The 22,914-nt window shown below is 38.7% G+C and overlaps 1 protein-coding gene across 3 annotated transcripts in view; it reads left to right on the forward strand.

Annotated features, from left to right (window-relative positions):
• The window catches only part of sin3ab (SIN3 transcription regulator family member Ab), a 25,652-nt gene continuing 2,738 nt past the window's right edge, over positions 1-22,914 (forward strand). The window contains exons 1-19 of one of the 3 annotated variants that reach the window (XM_082161841.1): positions 1-425; positions 3,276-3,489; positions 6,756-6,923; positions 7,001-7,113; positions 9,235-9,526; positions 9,609-9,860; positions 12,199-12,351; positions 12,428-12,583; positions 12,676-12,759; positions 12,889-13,007; positions 13,191-13,401; positions 13,879-13,995; positions 14,081-14,319; positions 15,181-15,364; positions 15,455-16,022; positions 16,368-16,537; positions 17,130-17,303; positions 18,921-19,013; positions 21,379-21,473. In XM_082161841.1, coding sequence (XP_082017967.1) covers positions 3,307-3,489; positions 6,756-6,923; positions 7,001-7,113; positions 9,235-9,526; positions 9,609-9,860; positions 12,199-12,351; positions 12,428-12,583; positions 12,676-12,759; positions 12,889-13,007; positions 13,191-13,401; positions 13,879-13,995; positions 14,081-14,319; positions 15,181-15,364; positions 15,455-16,022; positions 16,368-16,537; positions 17,130-17,303; positions 18,921-19,013; positions 21,379-21,473 — 3,371 coding nt within the window. In that variant the 5' untranslated portion in view covers positions 1-425; positions 3,276-3,306. Of the gene's footprint in view, positions 426-3,275; positions 3,490-6,755; positions 6,924-7,000; positions 7,114-9,234; positions 9,527-9,608; positions 9,861-12,198; positions 12,352-12,427; positions 12,584-12,675; positions 12,760-12,888; positions 13,008-13,190; positions 13,402-13,878; positions 13,996-14,080; positions 14,320-15,180; positions 15,365-15,454; positions 16,023-16,367; positions 16,538-17,129; positions 17,304-18,920; positions 19,014-19,288; positions 20,870-21,378; positions 21,474-22,914 lie in introns of those variants that run through there. The other 2 variants (XM_082161842.1, XM_082161843.1) reach the window with 2 other exon arrangements.

A 22,914-nucleotide genomic window follows, 5' to 3' on the forward strand; every position in this document is an offset into this window, starting at 1 on the left:
TGTAGGAACGTTTAGTGAACAGATTCAAATGAGTCGACTCACTGAGATGAATCAAAATCCCCACCACTGCTGCTTTTGTCAGAGAGGAGGCGGGTAAATCCAGCAGAAATCTGATATATTCGAATTTCACCAACGCCCCACCAATCGTTATTCTCGGTTGGAGTTCGTTGACTCCGCCTCCTTCGAGACCACGCCCCCATCAGAGGATCCTCCTGCTGAGGTTGTTTTCCTATGTTAGCCAATTAGCCACCTAGCATGCAATTTGAGGTCTGGCGCCTTGACTGAATGGTGCTTACGTGTATTTTAATTTACCTTTCAAATCCGAACCTTACACGAATCAACGTTTGAGAGCGCTGTTACCGAGCTTTATAGGTTTTGATTTCTCGGCGGAGCAGAAAGAAGTCATCCGGAGCGTCTGTTGCGGGGTGAGTTGGCTCTTGCGTGCTAGCGGACGCTCGCTAGCTGTCGTCGTCGCAGTGCTTCATTCAGGCTAAAAGTAGCTAACTCTAGTTAATGACGCTTAAACCGCTTTCCTCACCAAATGGCCACTGGATCACCCGGGTGATGCGAAATTCAAAGTTAGCGACATGTTCTTTTGAAGTGAAGCATGTCACAGCAGTGATTATATAAGAGCATTTGTCGAGGCGCTAGCTAGCCGCACTTAGCTTGAATGGCTACATAAGGTTTTAAGCTCTGCTGGGTTGGATCAGTTTCTCATCATGAGGGTCTAGCTATCATTCTCTGCCTTTGACCTGTTAGCGATCAGTACTGGCTTATTGACGTCTTCTGGATTGACGTTACCGGATAACGGTGCTGCATTGATCATTGACCAGTTGTGTGTTTACCGGTAGAAATCGTTCAGTATGACTTCCTGATTTGTAGCTAGAAACAGTTCATAACATGGAGTGCTAACCAGGCTGCCTTACCACATTTTCTCGGTGTTTGATGATTTATTAGATGTTTTTTGCTGGGTTCGGTCGACGCGGTAGTCATCGGATCGTGTTTTTATTTTGGTGTGATCAGTTTGTGTTGGGCTGAACTCTGCATCGGACAGAGGCGGTTACCGCTCAACGCCTCATAGAGGTTCACGAAGCTTTATCGGCTTGGTAAAACGCGTTTTAATAGCCAGAACTTTAGTAAACATGCACATGCACTAATTTAAATATACATTACGTGTGTTCGATCAAGTTGTAATGTGCATTTCAGTGTGTTGTAGAGTGTGTGGGTCATATAGTCAGGCCTGACACACTCGGACGACAAGAAACTGTACGGTTGGATGAAGTTGGAGAGTTTAGCCATTCAAATAAAAGTGAGACAACACACGTGCCCCAGCATGTTTGCCTCACAAGTGTAACTGTTTACACACCACTATCCGCCTACACAGGTTTATAGAAAACGGTAACATTGTTTGAAGTCTCATGTGGTAATGGCGAAAGGTCAGACCCATAATGCCGTGCTATCTGTTAGCCGATCTGCGCTAAGCAACGACAAATGATGGACAGTTTATAACTAAGTCGATCAAACATCTAGGGTCATTATTCGGCAGTGGAGTGCATTTGACAGGTGTCATAAAGTGGATCTCCTCTCAAAAGGCGGCTGACACGTTGTGTTTTTCAAGAAAATGTGGGATTTAAACACTTTCGGGTTATTATGCATAATACAATAATTCAGCCAAACCTGTCATAAACTAATCTGTAGACCATGCATTTCAACAAAAAAAATTTGACACGCCTTTAGTAATGAGGCATGAATAAGCCAATCTTGTGACTTGTTCATCTAAAAGCATGTGTATAGCCATTATTTTTGTACTCATGTTGTCACATTTTAGAAAATTTGTAAAGTTATTGAAATGGCACACATGGAAGTCTGGAAATTATGTAGTGGCCAAAAATATTGAACAAATGTAAACTACGCTATAGTCTTCATGGTGACACTTTGGGCTTTTCTCAGCCAACTTCATAAAGTGTCACCTGGGATGTTTGCTGAACACTTTGGCTCATTTACCTGCACTATCCAGTCCAACTTATCTATTAAAATAATACATTTTAGTTTTGTAATGCTACATGAATTTGTCTAGAAAACTGATTTCTGTGGCCTGTTGCATGAAGCTAGCTGAACAAACTCTGAGTTTCAGAGTAGGTTTAGAGTTGACAAAACTATACAAATCCATATAGTTGTTTAGATCCGGTTCACCGGACTCACAACACTCGATATAAACTTTGTCAACTCTGAGTTTGTGATTCACTCACTTTGATTCATTTCTCGCGAGAGAGCCAGCACAGTTCACTTCTCTCCTGAAAATTAAGAGATTATGAAAGATATCATGAATATAAATGCATTTTTTATAGGCAGGAATAAACGCTGCTGCTGCAGTGAAAGTTTGAAAAGGCAGTTAAAAGAAAATGTCTATATCAATGCAAGTGAATCAACTGAATTTAAATATTTATTTTGGTTCACAAAGAGCTTAAAGGAAAATACGTAAGTTTAGTCATTTTAAAAGCTTTATATATTTAATCCTGTATGAATATATATTTTTTTATTTAAATGGAAAGTTTAATATTAATTTATTCATAATTATATGAATACATTATATTCATTAATAATAATTATAATTCATATAATTTAAATATATGAAATAATTAGCAGCAAAAGACTGGGAAATTTGTCTCAAATTATTTAGCTATTATCTGCTTTAATTTGGGGGTTCAGGGGGAGTGGCTTTATTGCATCACACACACACACACACACATATATATATATATATATATATAGGCTATATATATATATATATATATATATATATATATATATATATATATATATATATATATATTATTATGTATATATGTATGTCTGTGTCACTTTGCTCACAGCTGATTGGTTCAGTTTTGGTTTGGGATCTCTAATCCAGACTAAAACCTGCTTCGGAGTATGTTAGGCGTGAAGAGTAAATTAATATGGTGATGAACACTGCTAAAAACAAATCCACCTTCTTGAGCCCAAAACAACAAGAGTTTGCTCAAACTAATCTCAAACTTACCTGGCTAGCAACTGAAACCGGCTTTGTGCAACAGGCCTCTGGTTTCTTTAGATCATGTGTTTTTTAAAGGAATAGTTTAAACAAACATTCAGTAATTTACCCACTCTCATGTTGTTCCAAACTAGTTCACTTTTGGGTGAACTATCAGGTTAAGATAAAAATATACATGAATTGTGCCAAATGTTTGACTAGTGTATGTACAACTTTCTTAATATTTGCTGTTTTGTTGTTGTAGATTCCGCCGCAGTGAGGAGCATGAGTACATAATGAAGCGGCGCTTGGAGGATCAGGACACAGTGATCGGCTCTCAGCGGCGGCTCCCCGGGGGTGTGGACAGCTTTCAGCACCGCGTCCTCAACTCTGCCTCCCAGTCCTCCCTCTACGAGACTGCACCGGATAACATGCAGCCGTCGTCCAGCATGCAGTACTCTGTCTCACAGACCTATCAGGTACTAAAAAGTGAACAACACCCTTACATCATTTTGGTGCGGATATATATATATGTATACATACATACATGCATACATACACACACATATACACATATACACCAGTGATGCGCGGGTTGATCCGAAATGAGCGGGTGCCTGCGGTCACCCGTGGTTACCCGCGGTTACGAGTCATCCAAAAATATTTTTAATGATATTCGGGTCGCGGTCGGTCGGGTCGTTTGAAATAAAGATGCCAATTAAACCTTTGTAATTTATATAGTAGTATAGAGAGCATAAGCGGAGTGGAGCGGTGAGAATCTTCGCTCATCGCTCACGGAACTGTCCACCCCTCCGCTCCCCCGCTCAAAGCTACATCAGGCCGCTCGATCAGCGCTCAACGCAGTTTGATCCGCGCTCCACTCAAATCGCCCCCCGCTCGCTCCAAAAAGGGGAAAAAAAATCTACATGTAGCCTATATCACTGTAGCTTAGACCACAGCCTTACCTCCTAAAGAACTAATGAGCAACAACAAAATTTTTCAAATAGAAATGTTTTATTTCAAATGACAAATTAGGCCTATGTAAGAAGGAATATAGCCTACACAAAGTCCTGTAAAATTAAACTAATAAATGGGCCTAATAATATGAATAACAATTATATAAACAAAAATATAGCCTACATAAAAATTTTAAAAGTAAATTTACTATTAGGCCAGAATTTTGATAAGTTAACTTTTGTGCAACGCGCATGATTAAAATTTAAATGGGCTTATATCCATTGTACACACAAACTGCTGTAAAATAAAACGAATAAATGGGCCTAATAATATAAATAAAATTTATATAAACAAAAATATAAAATAAATATACATAAACGTTTTTAAAGTAGGCCTAGGCTAAATTAACTATTAGGACAACATTCTTATAACTGAACTTGTGCGCAGCGCGCAGGATTAAAATTTAAATGGGCTTGTATCAATTGTTTGCATTTTACGCTGTATTTAATTTAGGCTACACTTTAAGTTACCGTATTCAATTTGCTAACCTTTTGCTTTCTTCCCAGCGTGTTCACATATCACACTGCATGTTTTCGAGAGATGTGTCTTTTTAGATTCCAAAATTAATCTTTAGGCCTACTGACTGAAACGATGTCGTTTTCTTCTACCACATAATAGTTAGTTTTACACCTGTATGACTTCTTATTTTCCTTTTTGAAGTAGCCTACTTTTTGAACTCCATTATTGAGCCGAGTTTTGACTGAAAATAGAATCCATCTTGCAGTCATCAACAGTAGACTGAGTCAGGCTTGACTGAGCATGCTTCAGAATCTTGGTGTGCGCGGAGCGAAATTGGAGCGGGAAATAGGGCGACGCTCCATCCTTTTAAAAATGCCGCTCTGCGTTCTGTCCAAGATCCGCCCGCTTGCTCCCGCTCCACTCCGCTCACATGCAATTTTCTATGAAATACATAGGCCTACACTTTATTGGCTGAATAACTGGCGCGAAGATGACGCACGAGCTCAGTCTGCAGGTAGAGATGGAGGCGGCAAGAGAAAAGGTGAAGACTGGGGAGTGGAAGCTCCGCAAATAGGGGAGGGGCACTAGGGGGTGGTGGTGGCGCAGTGGATAAGACACATGCCTTTGGTGTGAGAGACCCGGGTTCGAATCCCGGGTTCGAATCCACTGTGAGACACCAATGTGTCCCTGAGCAAGACACTTAACCCCTAGTTGCTCCAGAGGCGTGCGACCTCTGACATATATAGCAATTGTAAGTCGCTCTGGATAAAAGCGTCAGCTAAATGAATAAATGTAAATGTAAAATGTAAATACACAAACAGAAAGAGCAAAGTTGCCGAAATAATGAAAGATAATGACCAAAGTGCTGGCTTTGTCATGTGTATTTCTTGCTATGCATTTACTAGCCTACTTTTAAAAAATGCGGGTCAGGAAGCGGGTCGGGTACAATATTTTCTTTCTTTTTTTTTGCGGTCCGAGTTGCGGGCGGGTTAGTTGAAAACGTCGGTCGGGTCCGGGTTGTTTATACATTGACCCGCGCATCACTGATATACACACACACACACACACACACACACACACACACACACACACACACACACACACACACACACATATATACATATACATACTGTGTATATAGTACCGGTTTTAAGCTCATCAAACCTGCATTTATTTGATGGAAAAAAAATACAGAAAAAACAATAATATTGTGAAATATTTTCTATTTGAATATACTTTAAAGTATAATTTATTTATGTGATCAAAGCTGAATTTTCAGCATCATTACTCCAGTCTTCAGTGTCACATGATCATTCAGAAATCATTCTAATATGCTGATTTGATACTCAGTTATTATCAATATTGGAAACAGTTGTGCTGCTTAATACTATTTTGGAGACTGATACATTTTTCAGGATTCTTTGATGAATAAAAAAGTAAAAAAGAACTGCATTTATTCAAAATAGAAATATTTTCTAACAATTTAAATCTTTACTATCACTTATCAATTCAACACTTATCAACATCAATTCAGTTTTAAAAAAAACTGACTTTTTTGAACGGTAGTGTATATTGTTACAAAATATTTCTATTTTAAATAAATGCTGTTCTTTTTTAAAACTTTTTATTCATCAAAGATTTCTGAAAAATGTTTCACAGGTTATAAAAAAAATATTAAGCAGAACAATTGTTTCCAACATTGATAATAAATCAGCATATTTCTGAAGGATCATGTGACACTGAAGACTGGAGTAATGGTTGACAAAAATTCAGCTTTTTTTTTTTTTACATATATATGTAAAAATTCAGCTGTGCATCACAGAAATCAATTATATTTTAAAGTATATTCAAATAGAAAACCATTATTTTAAATTGTAATAATATCTCTCAATATTTCTGTATTTTCGATCAATAATTGCAGGTTTGGTGAGCATAAGAGACTTCTTTCAAATAGTAATGTTTCCAAACTTGGTACTGTGTATGTATGTATGAGTGCTTTGACTGTTTGTGAGTGCACCTTCTATAAATTAAATAAAAATAATGAATCCATTAATCGTGATTGACTGGAAAATCCATGGAAATTCATTGATCAAAATGTGCAGAAGATGACTAATTATGACAGATGAAGCACTGTGTGCATTTAGTTTATTTAAAGCCCTTTCTGGGCTATAAAAAAAATATACAAATGAGAATTCATTGCATAGTTTCAAAAGGAAATTTTCACTTAAACAGCCATGATAATTAACCATTTCTCCTTCTGCTCTAACAGTTGTCAATGGCCCAGAGTTCTGGGGGACATGGTCACACCAACAGTTCAGCTGTGCACAGTGGGCCTCACCACCATGGGCCAGCTGTCCAGCCTGTGGGCCAGGGGCACTCTCATGCTTCTCCAGCCCCTGCCCCAACACTGGGCCAACAGCAGTTTCAAAGGCTTAAGGTAAGAGATCTGTCTAGGAGAGTATGGAAATTATCTGCATTAGTTTAGATGGAAAGTTAAGATTTATGTGATTTCAGGTTGAAGATGCTCTTTCCTATCTCGATCAAGTTAAACTTCAGTTTGGCAATCAGCCGCAGGTCTACAATGACTTCCTGGATATCATGAAGGAGTTCAAGTCTCAAAGGTCAGCGTGAGTTTTGTTTTTGTTTAATTTTTTTCTCTTCTCTGGGCTTGTGTTTCTGTCCCTTCTAGTTCAGGCTAGCTTCACACTGCGAATGGGTTGATCTAGTTGTGCGGAGTGCCCTGGGGACTTTATCTTTGGTCTGGGTTGCTAAGAGAAACCCTTAACCTGTCTTTGTACTTCCTTGTTGCTTGTGCTCTGACCCCACTTTCTTTGTCAGAGGAATTGTTTGCACCAGTAAGCCAAGCATTGAAGAGAGTTTTTTGATTAGTTTATATTAGGGCTGAACAATTAATCGCACTTTCCATGTAATCGCACCTAAATCGAGATTTATTTTTAATGCGCAGCTTGTCATTGATGTACGGCTCTGTAAACGCTGCTCCATCTGAAAGTACTGTGAGTTTGAGTCACTTATAACGTGCATTTGAAAAAACAACACGCGTCAAACATCTTTCCAAAACATGAGAAGCATTTATGAACCTCTTGTCCAACAACAGATAACATGCATTTACTCCAAACTCACATCATAATGATAGTTGAGCATCCTTCTGTGAGATGATGTGCCTTCTTACACAGAATAAGGCAGTCGTGTATTTATAAGTCATGTTTAATCAAAGCGTTTCAATCTTCTGTTTATTCAGCTACAGCGATAGGGATTTCCAGGAATGATGCGCATTATTGTACTTCTGCGGCAGGGCATATTTATCATGTTTGCATGAGAGCGCCCTCTGGTGTTCAAATGGGGCAGTATTTACTACCAATCAGCCGCACTCCACTGACAAGCTGCGCACAAAATAATCGCAGCCTTTGCCAAATCGCGTGCGGTTTTATTGCGATTAATCGTTCAGCCCTGGTTTGTAAGTTATTGTATTGCATGTTATTTTCTTCTGAAGTTTGCAAATTTTCCTCTAAAATTCACATTTGAATTACTGATTAATTATTTTCATGTTTCCATATGTTCTGTTCATAGATTTTAGGGGTGTAACAGATCGTAGTTGATCCATGATCCATACGGACCAGACCCCAGTGCAGAGTGCATGTGGCCCGCGGAGTAACTTTAACCATCATACAGTGAAAGTTTATTATTTGCACGTGTTTCTAAGTCTTGTTGCGCTTGAATGGTTTAAAATCACATGACACGGTTTCTGTGCACGAACACTCAAAAGCGCGCACACAGAGAGCCGCATTTCAGATTTTCAGACGTAAACACAGTCAGTTATGTCTTAAGTGAAGTTAACGTAAACTGTAAAAAATGGGATGTGTTGTTATTTTGGATCTGTGCATTCGTTCTTAAAGTGACAGCAGCCTAATAGACCTCCTGCTGTCTGTGTCATTAATGTTAATAAAAAAAGACCGCTATAACAAGGATGAAATTTAATTGTTCTTAAGTAATAAATGGAAAGCAAAGTTATATTTAGTCCCCTTTTATTTTTATTTTTAATTTTTTTTTGATCTCCAGAATGATCTGGTCCAAAATTGTAATATGATTCAAACCATGAGTTTTGTGATCTGTTGCGCCCCTAATAGATTTGCATTTCCAAATAGGAAATACCAGTGCTTTGCAAGGCAGCAGAAGTGTAATATTTTAAGCTAATAAGTGTCAGGCTTTCGATCTGAGGGTATGAATACTGAATTAGAGCTGCTCTTCACACTCATCAATGTACGAGAACCAATTCTATTAAAAAGGACAGTTCTATTAAAATGACAGTAAATGTGAACCACACCTATAGATGGTTAAATAATCACAATGAATCAGGGACTTTTTTTAATTTATTCATTTTATGGGGCTTGTTCTCTCTACATAAATGTAATCGTTGCTCTCATTTAGATTTTGAATGGCCAGCATTCATTGTAGCTAAACAGGAGATTTTAACATTTTAATTCCTACATAATACATGCATAATACATAATTATCAATTCATTTAATGATTTTATTATTAAATAACATGATTACAGATTATTTAATGTATTGTTTTTAAAGTTTAGAACTTGGTGTTACAAGTTTAGAAAAAAGTTATATCCTTAACACTGTTATGCCTGTTATTATAATCATGCGTTTTTGGACACTTGGATTGATTCTTGGGACACTGCAAATCAAATACCATAAATCTACTGTCCTTGTGTTGTCAGCATTGATACACCAGGTGTGATAAGCAGAGTTTCCCAGCTCTTCAAAGGTCATCCAGACTTAATCATGGGCTTCAACACCTTCCTGCCTCCTGGCTACAAGATTGAGGTTCAGACCAATGATCTGGTTAATGTGACCACTCCTGGCCAAATCCACCACATCACCCCGCATGGTATCTCAGTCCAGAACCTCCCCATAACACAGCCAGCACAGCACCAGACCCAACCAGCAGCTCCCACCAGCACTGCTGCCGTGGTCATCCCTAGCCAGCCAACCCCTGCCAAGATCAGCAAGGTAAAACTGAATTATTTTACCTTCTGTACACATTTGGGTTGTATATTTGCAAAGTTGTCTAATTTAGTTTTATGTTCCGCAGCCAATGCAGTCTCCTGCACTTACCCCAACGAGCCAGCCTAATCCGTCCATTCCCTCGTACGCCTCCCCGCGCTCGCCCTCGGCCCAGTCCCACACTCCCATCAGTAGCAGCACTGCCGGTTCAATCCCTCTACAGAATAACCAGCCTGTAGAGTTCAACCATGCTATCAGCTACGTGAACAAAATCAAGAACCGATTTCAGGGCCAGCCAGAGGTCTACAAATCCTTCTTGGAAATTTTGCACACATACCAGGTGAGAGCTGAGGCACTGAGGACAATATCCAGTTCAAAATGCTCTGTACAGCAGCTGTTCAAGATGTAGTACAACCAACCAAGTACACTATTGTTCAAAAGTTCGCGCTCAGTAAGATTGTTCTCTTTTTTTGTGAAAAATTTATATTTCAGGTTAGCAAGGATGCATTAAATTGATAAAAAATGACAGTAAAGACATATAATGTTAGAAAAGATTTCTATTTCAAATATATGCTGTTCTTTTTTCTATTCATCAAAGAACCCTGAAAAAACTGTATCTCAGTTTCTATTAGAGATGCACCGATTACAATTTTCTGGGCCGATTCCGATTTCCGGTTTTTCATTAAGTTTGACCTGCCGATACCGATTTTAGCCGATTCCGATTTCATTTTTTCTAAGCACTTTACAGCACACACAAATATTAATTTTATATATTTTCTGTAATAGAACATTTTACAATTTGCATAGTACATATTTTTTTTAACAGATAAACGCTATAAAATAGAACTATATAAATTACTCCAGGTGTGGGTAATTCACACACAAGTGCAGTGTTATGGAAGAACCATTTCCTTTTCACATTCAATATCCAATAATTTTGTATATATGTATTTAGCAAACTAAACGTCTGTATGAAAACAGGGAATGGCAATAAAATAATATATAAATAAAAAATAAAATAAATATAGCCTTGTAGTATAAAGATATTTCTCAAAGCACACACACACACACAGGCCTATTGCAATCACTTGTACAAACTGAATAATAAAACAAGTTTAAATGGGTACATTTTCTATAAATATTAGTCTTCGTTTCCTTCTCTGACATTGCCTACTCCAGTTCTTGTTAAAACACGCAAATTCTGTGCATTTTGGGCACTTTTTTTGTGAAACCCTTTAGGCTATTTTGTCCATCAAAAGTGTGCTTTCCCTTTAATTGAGCGTGAGCAGTGCAGCAAATAGACTCGGCGCCGAAACACGCGCTTCACTGCTCGCGACGCTCCTGCTTGACGCTCACGCGCTGCTCCTGCTCCCGTTGTAAATGCACTCATTGATTAACACGCGCTTGCGATCTGAACGGACGTAATTCACGAGGTTTCATACATGTGAGTTCCGTGTGCACTTGTGATACTGATGTTGCGCAATGTTAATCATGCGGCGCCCGAGTGCATTTGACCGGCATAAAATCGGCATTTGTCAGACTGACCGGCCGGTCGCCGGTCACGGCCGATCACGTGAAAATCGGCCAATTTCGATCACCAGCCGATCAATCGGTGCATCTCTAGTTTCTATACAAATATTAAGCATCATGACTAACCCTAACATTGGTAATAATAAGACTTTTGTTTTTTTTTGAGCAGCAAATCAACATATTAGAATGATTTCTGAAGGAACGTGACACTAGCTATGTTTCCATCCAAAGTTAACTTGTGTGCAAAATTGGAATTTTGTAAAAAAAAATTATAAAAAATTGCGAACAAAGCGGCGTTCCCATCCTGTGAGTCAAATATGAAAGAGAACAAAATCGTCACTTCCTGATAAACTGGCGCTAAATATCACTAAGAAAAATGGACTTTTCTGCAATAGAAGAAGCCATTTTTTATAATAATTTCCGTATAGCCTACAAAAAATTGCGCCTCAGAGCAAGAAACGAGGTCATGTTATCTTAGTTTCGGAGGCGGATGCCTGCTGTTTGGGAACACAGACGTGTATAACAGTTCTGGGAGGTAATTGTACCAAACCACTTTGACGACAGACTTTGCTCAAGCATTTCAAAATGACCAAAACAGCATTTCAAATTCTGTGCAGCGAGATCGGTCTACTGGTTGGTCCAGTTATGCCGTCCCATCGCAGTCACATGACTTTTTTTGATGCACATCGAGGGAATTATTAGTTAAATGTGTTTCCGTTGTAGTTTTTCTTATCGTATAAAAATCTTTTCTTTTTTTTTATGCGCATTTTTTAAATTTAAGTGCATCTGGGCATTTCCATCCATCCAGCCTTTTTTTTTTTTTTGTGATATCCCAAAATGCGTATAAAAATAGGTGGATGGAACTTGAGTAATGGCTGCTGAAAGTTCATCATCTAAAGAAAAGTTGCCATCACAGGAATGAATTGCATTGTAATAATATTTTACAATATAACTGTTTTTACTGTATTTTTGAGCAAATAAATGATCAAAAATACAGCATAAAAGACATATGCAAAAATGAGCCTAAGAGACTTCTTACAAAAACAATAAAAAGTCTTACCGACCCCAAACTTTTTAACAGTAATGTATATTTACAGCCCTTCATGCTGCATGCTTACTGTAAACTTTCTGTTCTGTGTGTTGTTTAGAAGGAGCAGCGTAATGCTAAGGAGGCAGGGGGAAACTACACACCCACTCTCACGGAGCAGCAGGTGTATGCTCAGGTGGCCCAGCTCTTCAAGAACCAGGAGGACCTCCTTTCAGAATTCGGCCAGTTCCTGCCAGATGCAAACAGTTCAGCGGTAGGTATTATGAAAACTAAAAATCATGGAGGTCATTTAGATTATTATTCATAAGCCTTTTTTCTCTTCTCCTCAGTTATTGAGTAAGACTACAGCCGAGAAGGCTGAATCTGTGCGTATTGATCGTGGAGGGACAGTAAAGAGACCCCAGCCTAACCATAAGCAGAGTTTTAATCAGAATGGCTGTCAGATCCGCAGACACGCGGGGACGCCCACTACACCCCCTGTTAAGGTGACTTTGAGTAAAACTTTACATTACTGTACTTTATGGCTGTTGGTATGGCATATGGATTTATGGATGTTCTTTTTTTAAATATTAAACAGAAAAAGCAAAAGTTTATGGCAAAAGAATCGATGGCTGAAGCCAGCAAACTTGGAATTGGTGCTGAATCTCTCTTTTTTGAAAAGGTGATTACTTTTAATATAGTCTTGCACTGATTACAATGGAATACAAAAATAACGGCATTATGTTGGTACAGTAAATATTACAAGGATTATAGTGAGTTATGTGGCTTAAATGCTCCGCTCTCTTTTTAGGTGCGGAAAGCACTGCGGAGTTCAGAGGCTTATGACAATTTCTTACGTTGTTTGGTCATCTTCAATCAAGAAGTGATCTCACGGGCTGAACTTGTGCAGTTGGTCTTACCATTTTTGGGGTGAGTGGAAATCATTCATTTCATCTGTGAGACACTTGCTGACTTATTTTATGTAGCCATTGTTTAATTTGATTATATAATTATAACTTAAAAACCAATAAGATTATTCGTTTAATATGACATGGTAAAATTGTAATCAATATTATGACTTTTTCTGACATTTTTGCTTTTTTTGGTTATCAGGAAATTCCCAGAGCTTTTTACATGGTTCAAGAACTTCCTCGGCTACAGAGAGTGTGCCCATATTGAGAGCTTTCCCAAAGAGCGAGCCACTGAAGGCATTGCAATGGAAATTGATTATGCGTCCTGCAAGAGATTGGGCTCCAGTTATAGAGCCCTTCCCAAGAGCTTCCAGCAGCCTAGATGTACAGGCAGGACTCCACTGTGCAAAGAGGTGAGTACACCATTCGATTGTGGTGTGTTTGTAAACACATGTTTGCAAATGCATTTTCAACTTATACAAACATCACACCACAAAAGTGTTTTGTTTCTGAATTCAAGGCTTACTCCGCACTTATAAATCTATTTGGAGGAAAATAGCAGGTAGTTATGTAGGGGTGTGTCAGTATACCAGTATTGATGATAATCTTGATATTTAAATAATAAATAAGTTAGCTTGCCATTGTGGGTGGTTTTTTTGTTATTTTTTTTTGTAGTCTGCAGGAAGTGTTGATTAACAGTTAGTTCTTTTTGTATGATTTTGTAAAGTTATGGTTAGAAACTCTGCCTCCCTACACTCGTATTTTAAGTGTGATTCATTGGCCAAATTCATAGATATAATAATATTATCGCAAATTATTTGGAACACGATAATTGTGTATTAAAAATGTGACATTGTGAAAGCGCTATGCTAATGTTGAATACTTCTCAGGTGTTGAATGATACGTGGGTGTCATTTCCATCCTGGTCTGAGGACTCAACCTTTGTCAGCTCCAAAAAGACCCAGTATGAAGAGCATATATATAGATGTGAAGATGAGCGCTTTGAGGTAAGCAATAAAATGAAGCTTCACTGTCATAGAAATCAGTGTAATTGGATATTCAGTTACGTGTTTATTCAAACCTGTCATGCAGCTTGATGTGGTTCTGGAGACAAACCTCGCCACTATCCGTGTTCTGGAGTCTGTTCAGAAGAGGCTCTCGCGCATGTCTGCTGAGGAACAAGCCAAGTTCCGACTGGACAACACCATTGGAGGCTCCTCTGAGGTCATCCACCGTAAAGCTATTCAGAGGATATATGGTGACAAAGCTCCAGACATCATAGATGGGCTCAAGACCAACCCTGCTGTCTCTGTACCTATTGTACTCAAAAGGTCAGCATAAATCTTACTGTCTGACTCCTTCCCAGCAAATTCATGAAAACGATAAAAATGTCATACATTGTTGCATTAAAAAGGCAAAATTTGTTTTTTAAAACGTTTTATTTTAACATTTACCTGGGTAGTACCATAGTTTTCTTTGGAGTATAATGTTTACAGCATATTACATGATTGTGGTAATTATGCAATACCATATAGGGCTCCACAGTTTTTCAAATTAAGATCAAAATCTTGATTATTAAACCTCAGAGTGCTCCATGTTGACTTTAAAACATTTCTTGGCTACCAGTTCTTCCTTCTGTTTCAAACCAAACTAAAGACTAGAGTCTGCCAATAACAGTGTTAGTACAAAGTAGACTGAACCAGACCCATCAAATGGATTTTATGATTGATTGATTTCAAATTCAGGTAGGATGTGAATGCAAAGAACCATGTTTTTTCCACATTTTGATCAACTAAATTTCTAAATTATATATAAAAAAAAAAACTAAAAAAACATACCCTTAAAGAGTAACTTTTATTGTTCCTATTAATGGCAGTAAAACTTAACACACTATTGAAAATGAGATCTGTTATTTCAATGTGATTATTATGGCTTTTGTTCTTTTCTTTTTCTTTTCTTGATACCAAGCAGCAGAAATATGAGATGGTAAACGTTTATGTATCGCAATTGGAATTTTTTGTCAAATTGCACCAAAAAAAGACAAATTTGCCTTAGTAGTACCTTAGTAATTTACCATGTTATTACTATCCTATAGCGTCATTATGCACTTTTCAGACAGGAAGAGCTGTCTTATTAATTTCTTATATTTCAGGTTTTCCTTAAAGAATTAATTTATGTTTTTGTCTTCTCAGGCTGAAAATTAAAGAAGAGGAGTGGAGAGAGGCTCAGCGTGGCTTCAATAAGATCTGGAGAGAACAGAATGAGAAGTATTACCTGAAGTCTTTAGATCACCAAGGTATTAACTTCAAACAGAATGACACAAAGGTGTTTCGCTCCAAGACGCTGCTCAATGAAATCGAGTCTCTCTATGATGAGGTAAGAAACATTCTAAATGTACATACGCAAAAATGAAAGGCATCTTAAGTGTTGTCGGGTTGCTTAAAAATGGCCTTTTCATCCACTTAGCGACAGGAGCAGGCTTCTGAAGACAATGCCGCCCCTCCCTCAGGCCCTCACATGAACCTCATGTACGAGGACAGCCAGATCCTGGAAGACGCAGCTGCTCTCATCATCCACCATGTCAAGAGGCAGTCCGGCATCCACAAAGACGACAAGTATAAAATCAAACAGATCATCTACCATTTCATCCCCGACATGCTGTTCGCCCGACGTGGTGAGCTTTCCGATGTGGAGGAGGAGGAAGAAGAGGAGACCGCACCAGATGAAGACGGGACTAAAAAGCACAATGGGACGACGTCAGCAAAGTCTAAGCTCCTCTTCAGCCATACAGCAGCTACCCAGCAGAAGCTGAGTAACTGTGACGATGCCTACAACCTCTTCTATGTCAACAATAACTGGTACATCTTCCTTCGGCTGCACCAGATCCTGTGCTCCCGACTGCTACGGATCTACGGGCAGGCGGAAAAACAGATCGAGGAAGACTCCAGAGAGAGGGAGTGGGAAAGGAACGTACTGGGATTGAAGAGAGAGAGGAACGACAGCCCGGCCATCCAGCTGCGTTTGAAAGAACCCAGTAAGTTTCAGATTACAGAGCAGAACACAGCTGTTCGTTTTGCGAATTAATTTATTCCCTTTTTCACTCAGTTTTCACACTGGTTGTCATCATGTTTCGTGCAAGGTTGAGAACTCGAGTGCGAGACCAACTGAATTAGTGAAGACAGGAGGATGTTTTATCACCAGTCGCTCTCAAGGGTCTTAACACATGTTAGAGCTAATGATATTTCTCTCAGATTTGCCTGCAACCCTCAGGGCCCTATCACCATGGAAACTACTTGAGCGACTCACAGATTGGCTGTAATTTGTTTTGTTGGTAATGCAGTTGCTTGACTTTGATCAAATAAAATTGTCTCGTTTGCAGTGGACATCGATGTTGAAGACTACTACTCTGCCTTCTTAGAGATGGTGCGAAACCTTCTGGATGGCAACATGGAGACATCTCAATACGAGGACCAGCTGAGGGAAATGTTTACCATCCATGCCTACATTGCCTTCACCATGGACAAACTCGTCCAGAGTATAGTGAGACAGGTAGGGTTTTTTATTTGTACTACTTGTATTATCATTGTTATTTTGGCTTTAGCTTTATAAGTCCTTCTTTTTAGGCCCCATTATACTCACAGCATACTCATATTTTCATCGCTGAGGGGTAAAAAGAAGTAACCTTTGCAGCGATATACTGTTAGTGATCATCCTGACGCCACCCACACCACTGGGAGCGGCGTTTAGATGAATATGAAAATATGTGCTTTCCTCTCAATAACAAAATAAACACACCACAAAAATGACAGCAGTGTTAAACGGCAGTTAAGAAATCTGATCATAGCGATGTGGATGTTTGCACAAGGTCTGCAATGACCTCGGCGGACTGAACAGAAGAAATGAACCAGAGGAGATGTCCACGTCAAAGAAAGCAGAGCCTCAGAGCAGTGGTGGTTCGCGGGTGTTTCCCGGTCAGAGCAGACTTTTCCGGAAAGGTTGCTTTGGCAGGCTGAACTCTAGAAACACACTCCAATAGGAACTTGGTTTCACACCAGTTCGTTCTTCAATTTCACTTGAAGTGTATCAGTGAGCATTTTCATCTCAACTTACTATTTTCTCTTTCTTTTTCACTTTCCCACAGCTGCAGCATATAGTAAGCGATGAGATCTGTGTACAGGTGACTGATCTTTACCTTAGCGAGTGTGCCAACAAAGCCACTGGTGGGTCCCTGTCCACCCAAACATCCAGAGGCAGTGCTGAGACATCCTACCAGCGCAAAGCCGAGCAGCTGATGTCTGACGAGAACTGTTTTAAGGTTTGACTATCTCTTTACTTTACTAAAGACACACTGTGTACTTCTTTATTGCTTATGGAAATGGAGTGGTATGGATAAAACTACCTCAGAAGATTATCATTTAAGCCCAAAGTATACTCTGGTTTTTACACATACACTTGGGGTGTAACGCAAATATGGTATTCAACATATAAGCGCTTGGTGTACACATGCATATTTTTTCTTACTACACATACTCTGAATGTGCAGCTCGCATACTGTATGCACCTTGCATACCTTTTTTTCCAGTAATTCATTCACAAGGTGGCGACACTGGCTCAGACAGCTGTTTCACAGTCAAAAAAGAAATGGAGGAGATCGAAAAGCAACAATAAACTACTGGCAATGACAACAGTACACGCATGCGTTGAGAGTACTAAGACATGTTTATTACTCATAACTTCTGGAGAGAAATAGTGTATACACTGGACAAGGATGATGCTTTCCAGTGTGAATATGTCGTGTGCCTGTGGTTGTGCACGCGATCAAATGGGATATACTTTGAAAGGCTACGCATTGGGTTTTACGTAAACAATAAATGTTCGAATCAAAATTAAAGTGTACTTTGGGCTTTTTGTAGTTTTATGCAGTCACTTTTAAGAAAAGCAATTTACAAGGGTGGAAGTGGTATCAGTAGTATAGGGAAGATATGGATCGAAAGAAAGTTTTTTTTTTTTTTTGTAGCAGAATTGTATTGACATTGATAAAGTTGAAGTCTCCGTAAAGGATGGTTGTATAGGAAATGCTGATAGGACCTTTCTGTTGGTTTTTCAAGCAAACCAATTGACCATCCATCAAGCTATCGGTCAAAGACGCTTAATCGACAAAAATCACTGCTTTTTGTTTTAATGACCACATCTCTCAAAGTCACTGTTATCTGTTGCCTCTTTTCACCTCCTCTGCTTTAATTTAACCACACCTTCGTTTGTGTATCAGGGCTCCAGACTGTGAGACCAAATGGTCGCATTTTGCAACCTTTTTTCCTGCCGGTGTAACAGTTTTGTTAGAGCCTGCACTGGTGCCACCACCACATTGCCCAACTGATAAGAGTGGCCATTTCTGTTGCATAGAATGTGGAACAAAACTGCGCTACTCGTTTGAGCGCAAGCACAGAACAGGTACTTGCGGGCTGATCTTTGATCACCCGACACCGTTACTACACAGCTGGAAGCTGGAGTGAGAAAATGTTTGAATTATTAGTAACTGCACTTATTAATGCAAAACAATAGTAACTTTATGATTAAATTAACTTCTACCAAATCAGGTGCTGGCGCCACCATCTGTAGAACTTAGTGGCACCGGTGCTACTGCTAATGTTATTCTGGAGCCCTGTGTATATAGATATGCATCTAAAGAGCTCATAATGTACTTATTTCTTAACATTTTAGGTTGAAACTTATGTGAATGTATAAGAAAAACTGCATCTTATAACTGGCTTTGAATCTTTCAATAGTTTGTACAAATGAGTTTGTAAAAGTGCAAAGATTTCATATTGTCTCTCAATTTATGTGAGATCATATAGGCTGCATATATAATTATAGTCAGCTACACATGCTTTATATTTATATATATATATATATATATGTGTATGTATTACAGTTACTGTTCCAGAAGTCTAAGGGGACTGTGCAGCTGGCTGTGGAGCTGTTGGACACAGAGGAAGAGAACTCGGATGGACCTGTGGATACTGAGGTATATGCCTAAGACTTGGCTAACGCTCACTGCGGCGAAAAGTTGCTTCACAGCAAAAGTTGTCCCTGATGCATGTTTTTATAAATCAACAATTAAAGAATAAAAAAAAAAAAAAAATAGCACAGTGAAATGCAAGAACACATCAAGTTCTGAAAGGTTCTTTAGGCTAAGACTATTAGAGGTGTGACAGACCAGTCATGATAACTTGCTACCAATGTAGTTGTCAGTAAATTTGGTACTTGTGCTATTCCTTTACATTCTGTGCTGTGCAATAGGCCTTCAGATGACTCGTCTCCTGAAGGCTGAGATCCATCTTTCAGAGGAACAGATTTCGCCATTTCTGCTGCATCGCTGTTTCCAACAACATCTGGTACATCTGTGCCGCCTGCTGCTGCATGAGGTGTTGAGGGGAAGCAAGTAAAAAAAAATGGTGCCATTTCCTTCTTGCTCTTTCCTGTTGCACCTCAGAAGAGAGGTGACAATGGATATGAACCAGATATTGGTTTCTGAACTGTACGAACAACTGGGGCAGAGTTTTCTGACAATGTCTAAATGGCTCTAATACCAGAAAGAAAGGACATGCCATGGCAAGATTTTGCTGTTATTTAAATGGGCCAGTTCTGCTCATCACTATTTCTGGCACAAATCATGGCCTATTAAAAAATTCAAATCCATATCATATGAAATTGGACACTGTGAGGAATAGACGGATCCCTGCAAGACCTCTTCATGTGTTATAGATTATTGCGGTTGATGAATGAATGTTCCAGAGCTGTACTTCATCCAGCATCTGAAAAAATTAACCCACAAAGGTGACTAAAAAAATGTGTCCTGGCAGATTCTTATTTGTGCTTGGGATTTGAGACGTCTTTTTCAGCACGGACCATTTGAGTTATTACTTCGTTACAGCCCTTGTGGATGAAAAATTGTTGGTCACTGACTACAAGCTTTTTGTTGGCAACTCATACACCAGCCTCTCACTCTTCAGGGAGTTCCTTCATAAATTAATTCGGGCTTGTGGCAATGTTCGGGAGACAGGATAAGTTTGTCCCGAACAGCTGAACATGTTGCTAAGGAACACACTCTGTGGCAGTATCCACTGGATCAGAAACAACAAGGTGCTGTTTGATGAATGGTGGGATATGTGGGAACTACTGATTCTTCCATAGAGCCTACAGAGATGGTAGGGATGGTGACAGACAGTGGACCCTAATGAATTGGATGCTGTGAAGTTTTACATGAAATAAGTCAGTGGTATTGAACTGTTTTGGCCTTCAGCAGATTGCCAACATGAATGACCCACACAGTATTCTAGGGGACACTCATTGTGGCAGAAATAGGTTGTCAAAGCACATCTGCTTCTGCATCAGGTCCCACAGTTCCTCCAGGACTTTTCTATATTCTGAAGCCCATCAGTCTGGAGGTGCAGCCTGAGCCTGTGTGTGTGTGTACCTACTTAACTATATTTTGGGGACACATTTGTACCCAGAAGTGACCAAAAAACTTTTTTTTTTTTTTTTTTATGTAAAAATGCAGAAAGTTTTCTGTGATGGGTAGGGTTAGTGTAAGGGGACTGTTTGTACTGTATAAAAACCATTATGTCTATTAGATAGCTAATTAAACGTGTGTGTGTGTGTGTGTGTGTGTGTGTGTGTGTGTGTGTGTGTGTGTGTGTGTGAGAGAGACAAAGAAGCACTGTATACTGTTTAATTCACTTGTACATAATGTTAAAAAAAGATTTATTGTAAAATGATATTGTAAAATAATTTTAATTGGTGGACTTTGTTAATAAAAAAAGTTTATTTATATTGTAACCACCTATTCAAATGTTTAGTTATTAAAGTTTTTTAAATGTATGTAATGTGTACTTATTTAATGTTTTGGTTACTCCATTTTAATGTACTTGCACTTACAGTGTACTTACCTAAGATAGTACTGGAAATATAAGGTAACTACATGGGTTAGGTTTTAGGGTTAGTACCTAGTTATTACCCAGTTATTGCTATAATTATAGTAAGTACATAGTATGTACATGGGGAACAGGACTGTAAAAAATATTTGTATTTTATTTTACATAGTTTTTTGTAAAAAAACAATTTTACAATTTGATTTGATTTTAATTCAGCTCTTTTTACATTGGATATGTCAGTTTTGGGTTTGTGCTCCAACAAAGAGAAAAATTCAGATGTGAAATACATGAAGTGTTTGCATAATACATGAGGTTCATTCATAGAAATGAGTAATGAAAAACAACACACTGAATTGTCACGCAGAGGGGATATCCTGCCGGTTATTTATGTATTCAGCTATTAACAGTGACTCTTTATCCTGTAAGAGTAACCTTGAATGTCTGTGTGTGTTTCAGCGCTGGCCCGACTACGTGGAGCGATATCTGAACACCAGCTCGGCCTCTCCAGAACTGCGAGAGCACCTGTCCCAGAAGCCTGTGTTTCTACCCAGGTGAGGCTCAGCCAAGTACACCCATCTTTAGAGCCATGAGTCCTTTACACTTGCCCCCTTCCCATCAAGCATCAACTCAAGACAGGAACATCCCAGGAATGCTTACGGTAGTCTTGGGAAAATGTCTGGGAGTTACACTGTACAAGTGCTGCCTGTTTGTAATCGCCTGGCATTTTTTTTTGTTTTTTTTTTTGTTTTTTTCTACCCAAACACACATGAGCTCTCTGCCTGCTTGCATTCGCACTTTACTGAGAATTTATTTAATGAAAACTCATTGTTAGGTTGTTTATCTCTGCTCAGATGTGGCCACAATACAGTCATATTGGTTATTTTATGCTTATTTATGAATTGTAAGTATGGTGTGTTTGTGGGGAATGTGTGCAGAGGTGTCATCTCAAATTGTGTGCACCCTTTTTTATTTTAGGGCACAATAGCGGTTGAGCCTTTATAACACGTTTAATGAGGTGGAAAAATTCATTTTATTTTAATATGTTTTTCATCTGAGAAAATGGAAGATGTTTTTAAATGCCTGCTCCTAACAGGGTTCGGTTGAGTCATCATTTTCTTTGGGAGAGACTGAAGACTGTGCATTTAGATAAGATGAGCCTGAGCGCTCTGTTCTGATCTGTACTTTTTTCCTTTGAATAGATTTTCATAATCTTTTTAAAATAGCCCACTCTTGGGTTTCAGAAAACGTCTTTGCTTTCTCATATAAAGTGTGCTGTGGTCTGTTTGTGTAATTCTATTCACAGATATATTTCTGTATGTAACTTGATTTCATTCTTGTGTGTAAATGTTTTTATAGTCAAAGATTTGAGTGAGTAGACCTTGTATGCTGAGATCTCAGAGATGATTCTCTCTTGAGTTCGATTGGGGTTGTCAGTTTACAAAGTAGTGCTGTGACTCGAAATTAAACTCACCATGGTCTGACACAAACACGGCTGTATTTCAGAGAGGGGCTTGTCAATAAAAATCTGGTCTGGATTTTATCCTCAAATGTGCGTGTATTTCTTTCCAACAGACGTTTGAGCTCTAGCATGGGAAGGATGATTGATTTGCTTGTTCTTTTCTCTTTTTTTTAATGCATGTTTAATGTGCAGTGCTGGAGAGATGCTCTTGATGTCTCCATCCAAAAACAGAAAATCAAATTATTATTATTATTATTTTGATTGATTTGATTCATTTCTTTTCTGTTTATGTGCAGTGTGAGGTTGTGTAGCTTACATTGCACCACTGTTTTTGCTAAGAAAAGTAATGCAACAAACATTTCTAGTGCATGGTCATGCAATGCATAATGCACAATGTCAACCCATATCCTGGCTATTTAACCTAATTCCCTACCTGGTTTCTTTTTTTGTGACGATTGGCTAGTTTCTTTAAGTGAAGTCCTGAATTCAAAATAAGAGTCATGGTTTCTATGCCCATTCACATCTGTAACCTT

This window comes from Leuciscus leuciscus (genome assembly GCF_965113295.1).
Source record: "Leuciscus leuciscus genome assembly, chromosome: 2".
Classification (NCBI taxonomy): Eukaryota; Metazoa; Chordata; class Actinopteri; order Cypriniformes; family Leuciscidae; genus Leuciscus; species Leuciscus leuciscus.